The sequence below is a fragment of the Pleurodeles waltl genome, chromosome 3_1 (genome assembly GCF_031143425.1).
Source record: "Pleurodeles waltl isolate 20211129_DDA chromosome 3_1, aPleWal1.hap1.20221129, whole genome shotgun sequence".
Classification (NCBI taxonomy): Eukaryota; Metazoa; Chordata; class Amphibia; order Caudata; family Salamandridae; genus Pleurodeles; species Pleurodeles waltl.
This window is the reverse complement of record NC_090440.1, coordinates 1,925,737,703-1,925,751,969: the sequence shown is the minus strand read 5'-3', so window position 1 is coordinate 1,925,751,969 and position 14,267 is coordinate 1,925,737,703. Positions and strand designations below refer to the sequence as shown.

Below are 14,267 nucleotides of genomic sequence, written 5' to 3'. Positions count from 1 at the left end.
ATTTATAGGGGCCTCCGCTATTTCCTTTTGATCATATGTGACCATGGGCAGCTGCACTGAACTGAAGTATGTCTCAATTCTAGTAGGTTCTACCCCAGAACTAGAGGTATATAGGTCCTTATAATGGGTCAGAAAAACTTTATTAATATCAGCAGGTTGGTTAACCATGCCGTTATTAACTTTGTCAAAGATTGATTTAATCACCGCTTTATTACCCTTTTTCTTGACGGACCATGTCAATAGCCGTCTGGCATGTTTACTCTCTTCGTAGTAATTCTGAAAACATGAATTCTGGTGCAGAATTTCCTTAGCCGTAAAAACTCATTTAACTTACTTTTTGGCGCCTCTACCTTTTCCATCTGGGGGGCTTTTAAGGCATTCATTAGGGGAGAGGCTATTGCCCGTCAAACCCTGCTATCAAAATTAAAGAAGGAAAAAGCTTAATCTTTGCAGAAGGAACTAGACTTGGCGACTTTGGCCCATGTATTGGCGGGCTCCCCTGATTCAGAGGCATGTGTAGAGGCGATGGTGGTATTATATTGCTGGTGCTGGCTTGTCAGTTCCTTCAATGTTTATTAGACCATGATCTATTAGTAACAGGTCATGCACAATACCAGACAAGTCAGAGGTCGAAGAGAAGCCAAATAACCCCAGGATATTTCTGTATCCTCCCTCCAGACCTGGCAGTGTTAGACAAAATATCAATTAAAAAAATATCAGGAGGCAGAAATATAAGAAAATAAATATTGTGATACACAAATATCCAGATGCACAAATATCGTTGACAAGAATATTGTTTTTTGAAGTAAGAAATATTGTTTGAAATAATACTGATGTTTTTATTATCGTATTCAATAATATAGTGCTTGAAACTATTGTTTTATATTCATTTGAATGTGTTTTTTAGTTGATATATTATGTATTACGATTGTTGATATAAAGGATATTTTTTAAATATAGCTTGTAAGTAATTTAGATTTCTTAATGTAATTTTGTATAGTAATTTAAATTTTTGTATCAGGTTGTTGTGTTTATAGAGGATAGAGTGGGAAATTATTTAGTTGACAATAATTATGTATTATTTAATCAATGTTATTTAATTATGTGATTGATTTTTATTATGTAAATTGTGTAATATTGATTTATTTTCTTTACATGTTATATGCAGACTGTTAGGTTTGAAAAGGTATGGGGTGGGAATTTGAGGAATAATTAATTAATAATTAAATATTAACTGTTTATTATTTCATTGATTTTAAATATGTAATTTATGGAACATGTATTTATTTTACTTATAGTTTAGTTGTGGGCTGCTAGATTTGTAGGGATCTAGGGTGGGAAAGTAAATAATATTTCATTCATAATTTAATAATAATCTTTAAAAATGGAATACTGATTTGTTTTACTGATATTGCAGTTGTGGGATGCTTGATTTGTAAGGGTATAGGGTGAGGAATCAATTATTTTTAATATTTAATTAATTTGTAATTTTGTAAAATATGGAATACTGATTTATTTTACTGATATTTTAGCTGTGGGATGCTAGGGTTCTAGGGGTATAGGGTAGAAAGTTAATTATTAGAAATAATTGTGAATGAACTATTGAACTGAATTTTAAGCATTTAAATTATGGAATACTTACTTTATTAAATTATATTTTAGTTGTGGGCTGCTAGGTTTGTAGGGGTTTAGGTTGAGAAGGTAATTAAATAATGAATAATTACCAATTAATAATTAAGTTGACTTTAAATATGTAAATTAAGGAATACGTTTTTTTTTTGGTTGCATTTTAGGTGCACCCAGCAAGATTTGTAGTTTAGTTTATTTGTCTTATATAGCGCATAGCTATCAGAGGGCGTCCCAGTGCTAGAGCAGACATTGCAGGCTACTGGTCACCCCCCAAACTAAGGGCCTCATTTTGAGTTTGGCGGACAGGAAAGCACGTCCGCCAATCTCCCAACAGGGTGTCCACCACCGTGGTAGTGACCACCCTGCCGGACCACTTAGGTGTTTCCCGCTAGGCTGACGGGCGGAAACCTCAGTTGCAGCCCATCAGCCTAGTGGGAAACAGGCAGCAGCATTGTCACCGGCTCGTAATCGAACCGGTGGCAATGCTGCCCCCACAGGGTGCACCAGCACCTTCGCAATGTTCACTGTCTGCATAGCAGACAGTGAACATTGCAATGGTTTGGGGCCAGGAGCCCCCACACTGCCCATGCCAAGTGGCTGGGCAGTGCAGGGGAGCCCCTGTGGCTCCTGAATCTGTTCTCAGCCAGCCTTTTCATGGCAGTAAAACCGCCATGAAAAGGCTGGCGGAGAACGGGGTGGTAATCAACATGACCGAGCTGCATGCAGCGCCACCCTGGCTGATTTCGATCTCCGCCACCGCCAAGCCGTTGCCGGCAGTGATGGCAGTATCCTAGTGGTCTGACTGCCAGGGTCTTAATGTGGCAGTCAGACCGCCACAGCAGCAGCGGTCCTGACCGCCATCGTGAGGCTAGGGGCTTAAAACCGCCAGCCTCATAATGAGGCCCTGAGTCCTAAACAGCCAGGTTTTCAAGGCCTTATGAAAGGAAAAATTCGTAGCCAACTTGACAAAGCTCCAGTGGGAGAGCATTACAAAGTTTAGGAGCCCTATAGGCCATGCAATGGCCTCCACATCGAGACCCATGGATTTTGGGGACATTCAACAAAAAGGCAAAGGAGGATCTCAGGCACCTGCGAGGAATATAGGGGAGGTCAAAGATCTTAATAGAGATGGACCCCTGTTGTGAAGTGCTCTGTGCATAATGCGGAGGGCCTTGAATTTAACTTGTTGCTCTACCGGAAGCCAGTGGAGAGCTGCCAAACCTTTTTTGGCAGACTGATGTCTCAGGATGTTCATGAGCAGTCGAGCTCCAGCATTCTGAACCACATGCAGCCTATTCACCACATACTGAGGTGAGCCAAGATAAAGGGCATTGCCATAGACGATTCATTAGATTACAAAGGCCTGGACAATCCGTTTTTTGGTTAGAAACGGAAGGAGATTGAGAATGTTCCCCAGCAGCCTCAGCACCCTGAAACAGCTGGCAGCAAGCTTTTTTACTTGATGGTCCATAGTAAGGCTGGAAGCCAACCATATCGCAAGACGTTTTATTGAACTTTTTGGTGGTGGATGGTTCCTCAAGCAGTCCGGTAAAGGGGTCAAAGTCTTTTTATGGAGATTGTTATCCAGTAACAGGACCTCTTTTTTGTTCTCATTAAGTTTTAATCTACAATTGGCCATCCATCTGGCCACATCCTGAAGACAAGGAGTTAGTTAAGCAATAACCCATAGGAACACACAATCTCTGCTAGTGGCTACATGTAAAGTTTGAAAATTGTGGGGCTTAGAGGAGACCCCTTTGGCACCCCACAAATCAAACGTAAATGTTTGGACAAACAGGTCCGATCTAATACCTGAAAGGAACGATTCTCCAGAAAGGAGGTGAGTCATTTTAGAGCCATACCATCAATACCTGTATTTGATGGTGTTTGAATAGGAGTGGTACGGTCTACAGTATCGAAGGCTGCTCCAAGGTCTAAGAGAATAATGGCAGCTGAACCTCCTAGATCCAGACGCCGTCTCAGATCTTCTGCCACTGGCAGCAAAGCTGTTTCAGTGTGCTGTGCTGAGGTCTAAACCCTATTTGGGTAAGATGAAGAATCTGGTGGGCTTCAAGGAAACCAGAGAGATGTTTATTGACATGCTTTTCCAGGAGCTTGGAGGCTCCTGGTAGCAGAGAGATCGGCCTGTAATTGTTCAGACAAAGGGGGTCAAGACAGTTTTTTTTTTTTTAACAACGGTTTTACTACAGCATGTTTCCTTTGGGGCAGGATAAGCAATATATTCAGTAGGTTGGTTAGAACAGGAGCAATTCTGTCCAACCCTTGGCAAAGGATATAGGGAGATGCAGGGCCTAATGGCGATCCAGATTTTACTGCCTACAAGAGATCGGTCAAGGTTTTGACAGTGAGTGCAGGAAAGACCAGAAGCTTGGCGTCTGGCTGCTGTAAAAGGGACTGTCTGATGTAGTAGACTTTCTGATTTGGCCCACAGGGAAAAGCGGAGTATATATCTATAATCTTCTTTTGAAAGTTACTATCTTCAACTGAAGCATCTGGAGAGGCATTAAATGGTTCAGGTTAATTGTATGGCCTTTTTCATGTGTATGGCCTGTAACGAATTGTATGAGGTCCAGCGAGGCAAGATCAAATAGAAGTTTCTTAGCGGAGGCTTTGTTGGTGTCATCAGCATGAATGTTAAAGTCTCAAAGTAGAGTAAAATTAGGTCTGTTAAGGGCCAGGCCTGCTACTAACGGCCTGATAACGAGTGTGGCAGTCCTCCGACTTTCACACACTCACCGTGGCTGTCGGAACACCCTGGTTGTGGCACTCCGACCACCACATTACGAGGTTGACAGGCAGCTCTGCCAACTTACCACCGTCTCCTCCAGGATCTTTGATCCAGACAGGTTGACGGTGACGGAGGTCAGAATCAGCCATGGCAGTACTGAGGTCAGCGCTGCCCTGCTGATTATGACCTGGTTCTTCACCAGCCTTTTCAGGGCAGTTTCACTGCAATGAAAAGGCTGGCAAAGAACAGGTGCAGAGGGCCACAGCACTTCCCATGCACCTGTCATGGATATGAGCAGGTGACAATGCTGCAGCTACTTTCCGGCTTGGTTTCCACCTATCAGCCCAGCTGGAAAGTCGTAATGGTCCCAGCAGGGAGAAAGCCAGTATGGTGACAGCCTCCCTATCGGAAGGTCGGCAGACGGGTCATCTTGTCCACTGAACTTGTAATCAGGCCCTTAGTCAGGAAGAGCCTTAATAAAATGATCATGGGGGCCTGGTGGTCTATAAACCAGAATTCCAGAAAGTGTAAAGGTAGGATTTAGTGCTAAAGAAAAGGACACACTTTCACAAGCTGGAATATTAAGGGGCACAGAGGAACATTTAATTGTATCCCTGTTTATAATGGCTAAACCATCACCCCATTTGCCCAAGTGGTCTAACCTACTTATAAGGTATCCAGGTGGCAAAGTTGAGCTACATCCAGAGAAGATTCCTAATGGAGCCAGGTTTCATTTACAAAAAACACATCTGGTAACGACTCACTTAGAAAGCAGTGACTATCTAATTTTTGACCTGCTAAGGACTGGCAGTTAACTAGACACATCTGCATGGCTGATACCTTACGGTTGCCCTGAGGTTGGTTCGGTCCAAGCTGGGGATAGAGATCGCAGCTTTTGCAAATTAGTGTTGATGAACTAAGATCAATAGGATGGCAGCAGGAATCAGTTAAGGTGGCTTTAAGTGAATGTAGTTGTCTGGAAGTATATTTTACCTTAATTTATGTGCAACAACATAGTCCCTGGTCCATGGCGCCAGGTAGGGGCAGAGGGGCTTGCCTTTGGCGCTCCTTCGGGGTGCCAACGGCACACCCACTGGGCACATCCACTGCATGTTCGCTGCATGGTCTTCCTTATATGGAGAGGGGGAAGCTGAATGGAAAAAAAACACTAAACCGCTAACCTAAATGGCAGCTCTAGAGGGCAATTAGAAAAGAGGAAATACGGGAGCCCACTCTTAGCAGTTCCACTTAAAAGTATGCGTCCCTCAAGCTCTCCCTTGATCATGTAACCATACCCGACCCTCCCACCAACAATTCAAAAGTGCAAGGAGGTGGGGACAGTCACACGGGAAATACCGTTTCAACAGTGAAAGTGCAGTATCAGAGATAGAGATCACTGAACAAGGATATCAGGTTCACATGTTAAAAAAATATTTAAGCAATTTTCACTATACCACACACACACAAATAAAAGCTAGGCACCCAAGGATGCTGTATGGCAGATTAAAAATTAGCTAAGCAAAGTGAGCTGGCAGCCTTATGTAGCAGGTAGCCTGTAGTGGTATAGGGTGGGAAGTTAATTATTGAATAACATTTATTTATCAGGTGATAAGTACTTTATTGAATAGTAATTATGTACATTTTAATCACATATATGTATATTATGTTAATTCATATTTTTTATATTAAGAGTTTTTAATATTGTTCTACATTCATGTTAATAGGTATATATGCAATGTGTTTGAAGTTTCCCTCCTCTTATTTAGACTGCAGTGGGAATAGTAAAATGAACCTCTTTTCATTTCAACACTTTCCCTACTGTTGGGCTGTTTGGAGTAGGAATAGTAAATCTGACCCCACCAAAATCCAACACTTTCCCTACTGCATCACTAACTACAGTGGGAATAATAACTGTCACCCCTCCGAAATCCAACGCTTTCTCTACTGTTGCAAAGACTGTAGTGTAAACAGTAAATTTTACCCCTCTGGAATCCAGTCCATTCCCTACTGTTGCACAGACAGGATTGGGAATAGTAAATTGTATCCCTCTAAAGTCCAGCACGTTCCCTAGGCTTGCACTGAGTGGAGTGGAAATAGTAAATTTCACTCCTCCGAAATCCAGTGCTTTCCCTACTGTTGCACAGACTGGAGTGGGAAAAGTAAATTTTACCCCTCCAAAATTCAATGCTTCCCCTACTGTTTCTCTGTTTGGATTGAGAATAGTAAACTTAACCCATCTGAAATTCAACACTTACCCTATTTTGTGTTATTTGGATTGGTAATAGTAAATTTTACCACTCCAACACTTTGCCTACCATTGAATAAACTAGAATAGGAATAGTATATTTAATATTCTTAGACTCCAGCAGTTTTCACAGTACTGGTTAACTAACAGTTATAGCGATGTTTTTTTATATTTTACATTATTTGTTTTTATTTTTACATTTATTTTAATGTTTATAGTATTTTGAGTACATGTGTTTTTTTGGATTTTTCAATTTTTAATATTTATATATTGCCTACATTAATTATTATGTTTTCCTCATTCCGTTTCTTATATTTTATGGGTTTATTGTTTATGTTTATATAGTAAAATTTTGTTTTTATTGATTATATACATATATATTTTCATGCTAATATATATATATACACACATATTTATATAACTATAAGCACATGTGTTTATGTGTTGATATAAGTATATATTTATATAGTATTACATATTAGTGGAACGTATTTAATTTACATTATAATACAATTATATATAAAATAGTTAAAATTTACTAAAAAGTTTATTTATATTAAAAAAAAAATCTATATTTTTGGACAATATTAGTGTCAATTATATTTTTCCTCTGTATTGCCATTACAAGTATAGGATCACAATATTGTAATAAACAGTATTTTTGACACAATATTTTTGTCAGAGATATTGTTTTCTACGATATTGTGTTCAGTGGTCTAAGGAGAAAGCTTAGCCTTCTCTGAATTACCCTTTTGGGGAAAGACCACGAACTAGAAAATGCGGCAAGTTCATGCAAGTAAGATGCAATGTGATAGGCGTCCAAGTTCCGACCTGTAACTGGGGATACAGCATGGACTTCCCTGCAGGACTGGAGAGGCCAGCCAACCAGAGTCCAGAAGGGAAGCAGCCACCAGAAATGAGAAATATGAGCACAGGTAGCAGCATAAAGACACTTTCAGCCAGCGTCCAGCATAACGTGTCAAAAGTACCCGACACTAGGCTGAAGTGTCCTTCAAGTTCTCTTAACTTCCATACTGTGTGTGTATGTGTAGGAGTGATGTCAGGTGGAAGGGGCATGGCATTTAGGTCTCACTTCATTGGTGAACACCAACGTTCTACTTCCACCCATGTTTCTGGCCATGGACCAGTTGCATTTGACATGCGTGGAATATAACATCTAAAGCCTGTTAAATATAGGGAATCCCAGACTTTACACACTGCATGTATCTGCATTTTAGCTTTGGTTGAAATCCATGAATGCTGATTCACCAAACTTCCACCGGTACTGAAAGTGACATCACACACCCTTTGACTTTTTTAAAACTTTTTTTTTTTTAATTAAACAACATATACACTTGCAGGTGTACAATATTAGTCAGTGTGTGGCTATCCACATAAGCGTAAGTCAAGTAATACATCTTACATTACAGAGGGAAGTCCACCACATCTGAAAGGGACACCAACAGTTATTGCATCATATTGCTTTACATTGTAACAGTAGGGGCAGCAACAGCTCTGCGAAGAACATAATGATGTGCAGCAATCCAGTACATTTTTATACTTTATCAACTGTCTGAGTCCTCCTTGCCTTTACTAGAGACATTCTCAGGTGCTAGAACCCACTCACACAGTCCCGATCATACCTCTACACCAGCCTCAGATGTGCCTGAAGGTCTTCTGCAGCTTAAATGGGATCTTCTCACAACGTGTCCAGCAGGAGAAGCCTGGGAGTCCTTGTAAGCCTTTCACAGCTGCCAGGTTTTGAGTTTGATAATGTGTGCGTTTCATATTTGCAGGGTGATTTGTGGGACATTCTCAAAAGCTGACATGTACTATTTGAAAAGCCGGTCCTGTCTACGTCTTCCTGTAACCTCTCATTGGTTCTACTGGGTTTCATATAAATTTCCTCAGCCAGTGTCCACTCAGTGAGATCCCCTACCCAGTGAGTCAGCAGTGGAATCCTCTGTCCCATCCATGTAATTGCCACCCGCCATGTTTGCCAGAACCAGACCCTTTGACTTCAATTACATCACATGAAGTGACATATAACCTTTGGCCCTGAATGTTTGCAGGAAATGATGCATATGGCCTTAAGTTTGAAAGCATCACAGTAATTGATTTCACTAAAGATTTATAATAACTTCATGAATAATATTACATCACAGACAAATGTCTATTTTACATACCACCTACATTATAGTACAGGCGCGATTTTCGAAAGTGGTGGGGCATAATACTTCCTGTGAATTGTAGCGAGTGAAGTGAGCGAGCCAAACCTCTTCCATTAGAGAGTAACTTTTGAAAACAAATGGATTAAATAGTGAATGAAAAGTTCTCTCTCTGACTCACTCATACTTACTAACATACTGATGTTCAATTTCACTAATTTTTACGCATGACCTGTCACTTACTCTCACTTACTCACCGTCACGCCCATGCTCACACATACACACATTCACAAATAAATATAGTCACTTTCCAAGAAACACACTCTCACTCACATGCCTGCACACAACATATATTTAAAAAAAGAAATGTTAATAACCTCAACTGCCACCAGACCGGTTTCAGTTTCCGATGCTCCATTTGTATCACACTAATAGTGAACATATAGGTACTATTCACTATTAGTATAGTAAAAAAAATAGGTAGAAAACAAAGAGGTCGGAGCCCTGACATCCATAAGTGCAAGTTGTCTCCTCCTTCTTGGCACTGATTTTGTTACCTTGAAGGCCACAGGCCGCAAATCCAGTGCCAGGGGTTGTAAGGGCCAAGTTATCAATTGCAGCTGTAACCCCTGGTGACACTTAAATGGCATCCACTCCTTTGGAAATGGCGAAAGAGGAAGAGAAGTGTTAGAGAGAAGTGTTTTTTTTTTTAACAAATGTGAACTAATGAGAAATAACCACCCACAACGCAGGGAGAAAAGCAAACTAATGCGTGCGTGTTCATTGTTGAAAGTTCATGTGAGGTGATTCTAATAATAAATCACTATTTTACATCTAAAGCAAAAATATATGAGATGCTGACTGTCCAAGCACTGCCAAAAGCATTGGAAAATTTTAAAAGATGCCCAGCTAGTCTGCAGATGGTGGCTAATACATTAATTTCCACAAGAAAGCGGGTGCTCCTGAGTGTGGTTTTCGGGGGGTTCTCGAAAAAATTCTCATTTGTCCTTTTGTCTTTTACTGTTGCCCAGGCTAAGGCTATCCACATTCATCCGTTGTACATTATGGTGCCTTGTACGCTCTCAGCATCCCTGGCATTCATGCTTCCAGTCGCAACACCTCCTAATGCGATCGTCTTTGGCTATGGACACCTTAAAGTCATTGATATGGTGAGTATACAAGGGTCCTCCTATCCACACAGAGATATACACATACACACACACTCAAACCGGAAGCATGCTTTTATAGGCCTAAGCAACCACTATCAATATATACAAAGGGATCTGTATACATAAAGGCAGGTATTGAAAGGTATTGAATTAATATGAAATACTGTTAACTTAGGCTGTGACCTTCATCCACAGGCGCTGTGATTAACGTTAGATGGCAGTCTTCGATTCCTGAAAACCCTGAAATGTTGGAGGCAGCTCCAAATGGTGGCTACTTAACCCTCTCACTCTTAGCAATTCCTATTCGTATCTCAAATTAACAATATTCGGAACTCACCTATTAACATCTGCTTCTACGGGATGAGAAGAGCAAAATCTTGATTAGCATGGAAAACACTGCTAGAAGGTTTTCTCAAGAAGTAGAATACCATATAAAAAAGGAAAAAAAACACAGAAAAGATATTTCAAATATCTAGGGCGGTAGATTTCAGATACTGTGGCCCTCATTATGAAGCCGCCCACCAAGATCTGACCGCCCGGCGGCCCCCAATGCGGCCACACTCCCGCCGCGGTCATTATGAGATCCCCGCTGGGCCGGCGGGCAGAAACCTGGTTTCCGCCCGCCGGCCCAGCGGGGATCTCGGCCGCAACACAGAAGCCGGCTCCAAATGGAGCCGGCGGTGTTGCGGCCGTGCGACGGGTGCAGTAGCACCTGTCATGCTTTTCACTGTCTGCACAGCAGACAGTGAAAAGCTGCATGGGGCCCTGTCAGGGGCCCCGCGACTCCCCGTACTGCCAGCCTTTTCCTGGCGGTTCAAACCGCCAGGAAAAGGCTGGCGGTCGGGGACTCTTAATCCCCTGGGCAGCGCTGCAAGCAGCGCTGCCCAGGCAGATTATCACCGCTGGGGCAAATGTGGCGGTCAAAATCCCCAAGATTGCAACCCCAGCCTGTTGGGGGTGTAATCGCCAAAACAGCCCTGGCGGTCTTTGACCGCCAGGGTTGTAATGACCCCTAATATGTTTTCTAATATTGTACATAAAAATATAAAATCTTGCTACTATAAAACACGAATACATAATAAACGTTTGTTTATATGCAAAGACATATAAAAATTGTCCTGCAGTCTGAGAGTAAAAGATTACAAAGGTCCTATATTTAGATAGCAACAATTCCTTATATCTGACATGAAATTGTAAATGCTTACAAATTACAAATATTTAAGTAAATATGTAAATCATCTCAATATCTAATATATAACCTTGACAATGTTCGATAGATAGGTATTAAGCATGCTAATACAACATAAGACAATATCCCAATAATACCCAACACAATGCTATCAAAGTTTGCCATGATCCAACATAAATATATAAAACCTTGCTAATATCTGACATAACTATAAAAAAGCATGATAATATCCTACATAAACATGGGAGGGTGGCTAACCAATGTAAACGGACGCGCTTCAGCGGGGCTCCAGACTGAGCTCTGCCATCTGGGCCCATCCTGCTGCAAAATAATGCCTCTCGCCCCATGAAAAGAATGTGAAGCTCATAGGACTCCCCCACCACCCAATCCCTCGCCAAGTGGACCTGGGGGCTTGAGGCGAGGAAAGTGGACAGCGAGACACGACTGGCCGCGAGCCAGTCAAACAAAATGGCAGCTAACTACAGCAAACTCCCCCAGGGATGGCCCAACTGCCTGCAATAAATGCATTGCCGTGAACCAGAGCAGATTTCGAGAATAATGCCCATCAACACCTTCCCTGCTTAACAAATGGGATGCTTAAAGGCAACCATACAAGGCGGATGCATAGCAGAAATCACGGGGTCCAGCAGACCCTCATTCATGAAGGCCGAGGAGACAGTGCTCAGAGACCTAGAGAAGGCTCACCCTGGTCAACCAGAACTGCAGCAGCAACTATTAGACGCGAAATAACAACTGTCAGTACACTTAGAAAAAGTTAGATGCTTCGATTATCGTGAATACATGAATAAAACTCATGCCGAGCGAGATAAATCTGGGTCATTACTAGCCAGGCTTGCCAATTCCGTGACTAGAGGATCCTTAATATCAGAAAAAGACTAAGAGGGACGGATGACCCTTAACAGCCAACATGATGTTACTCCTCTTGCACCACCCTTGGAAGATCTACAGTTGCTCCTGGAGCATATAGAACTTCCATGCATAGACATGAATGACACGGAAGAACTGGGGAGCCCCATTACTCTACCAGACGTTCGGGCCGCGATTAGAACTATGGCTCAGGGCAAAATACCTGGCACTGATGGCCTCCCCATGGAGTTTTATGACACATACATAGAAGAATTAGCACCTAGACTAGTGGACCTATTTTCAGCTGCTCCAGAGGTGGGCAGAACCCACTACTACTAGAGAAACAATTGTAGTCCCATTGCTCAAACCGGGGCACCCTCCGAGATGTGCAGGCCTACTTCCCACAGTCGATCCTCAACCTCAACTATAAAATATTGAGTTGCATGCTGGCATCCTGCCTACTCCCGAACATGACCTAGATTATCAATCCCGACCAGACTGGGTTCATCCAGGGCTGATATACTGCACTGAATATATGTAGACTACTCTCCATAATGGAAATCCCTCTCCCACCAATAATACTGCAATACTTGTTTCCATCGACAAAGAGAAGGCATTTGATAGAGTGAGGTAGGACTATCTATACCATGTGATGTAAACATTGGGTGTAGGAGCAGGATTTGTCCAGTGGATCAGACTCCTCTGTACTAGGTTTTCAGTAGTAGTGATAACGGGCAAGATGATTTCAGAGGCCTATGCAGGTGGGGAGTGAGCCAGGGAGGGGTGCCCCCTCTCACCTCTCCTTTTTGCTATTGCAGTAGAACCTCTGGCAAGCAGAGCACAAACAGAGGACTCTTATAGGGGCCTGGCCCACCAAGGTACCTATCATAAGATGGCAACTGTACACAGAACAACATGCTCCTCTTTCAGGCGAACTCAGAGCAAGATCTACCGAAAGCAATCTCCCTGCTGGAAAGATTTGGGAATTTATCAGGCCTCCAAATAAAATGGCATAAATCACTCATTGTCCCCCTTAGCCACAATACGGCAAAACCCTCTAATCTACACAAGCTTACATGGGAGGGATCCTGCATGAAATATCTAGGTGTTTTGCTTTTCACTAATGACCGAGCTGAAATACCCATGCACTTCTTAGTCCAAAGAAGACATTTATTATGTCACTACGCAAGGTTCCTAAAAGGAGATTAGCATGTTGAAAGCACATGTTTAAAAATAGTCACAACAATTAAATGAAAACATACAATAATGATTCTCCACTGCAATATACACAGCAAATATGTGTATCTATATTATAATGCAAAGCAAACAATGAATAAAAATGCATCACCCTAGGGCCTTTCAGGTGCTTCATCTTTCTCCAGCCAGGAAGAAGATGACACAGTTTGACTGTGAGAAAGAGAGAACTCTACCCTCATGGGAAATATGTATATCAGGCATCCGACGTCTGAATCATGATTGAGGTCTATGAATCTGCTACTGTTGATCTGGGTCTCTTTTCTATCTTAGAAAACCGAAGAAGGAGCTTTCTGGAAAAACCCTTCAAATTGCACAAGAAGCATTCAAACATGCTGGCTAGTTTAGGTATGCTTTGAAAATAACACATTGGGATTTGGCCACAATCCCAAGATATCAAGTCAAAGCAAGGCCGTTCCCTGCCGTCTGAGTACATTTTTATCAGCCAAAGCCCTTGGTGGGAATTAATACGAAAACAAGACAGAATGCACAGTTTACAATGTGGAAAATTACAGGCAGCCTTTAACATGGCAGTGTCTAATGCTATGATAAACTCAATAGGCAGAATGAAGCTAAGGCTAAATTGAATACAAAATGGAGTCTGTAACTGGTGAACACTGGACAGCTAAGCCAGGTGCAAAGTGGTGCAACACAAAGTCAGTGGTCAAAACACACATTTCACTACACTAGGTGTCAAGATTTACCATTAACCATGACCCCAAAGACGTCCTGGGGGGAACATAGGAATGGCAGTGAGGGCACCCTACTCCAAAGCCGGGTTTTGAATGGCACTGCCTTTGTCAGTTATGGACCGAATAGCTATGGCAAAGCTAGATGGTGGCACTCCCCCACTCAGTTTTCTTTTTTAATACACTCCCTATAGTGATCCCCCGTAAAATCTTTGCCAAATTGAACACATTGATGGTAGAACTCACATGCGGAACTGGTAGGTCAAGAGTGGCAATGTCAAAACTCCACAGATCCACCTCAGAAGGGG

The 14,267-nt window shown here is 42.0% G+C and overlaps 1 protein-coding gene across 1 annotated transcript in view; it reads left to right on the top strand.

Moving 5' to 3' along the window:
• The window catches only part of LOC138285789 (solute carrier family 13 member 2-like), a 700,806-nt gene that overhangs the window by 596,143 nt on the left and 90,396 nt on the right, over positions 1–14,267 (top strand). Inside the window, exon 16 of the mRNA XM_069226167.1 lies at positions 9,823–9,960. Coding sequence (XP_069082268.1) covers positions 9,823–9,960 — 138 coding nt within the window. The remainder of the gene's footprint in view (positions 1–9,822; positions 9,961–14,267) is intronic.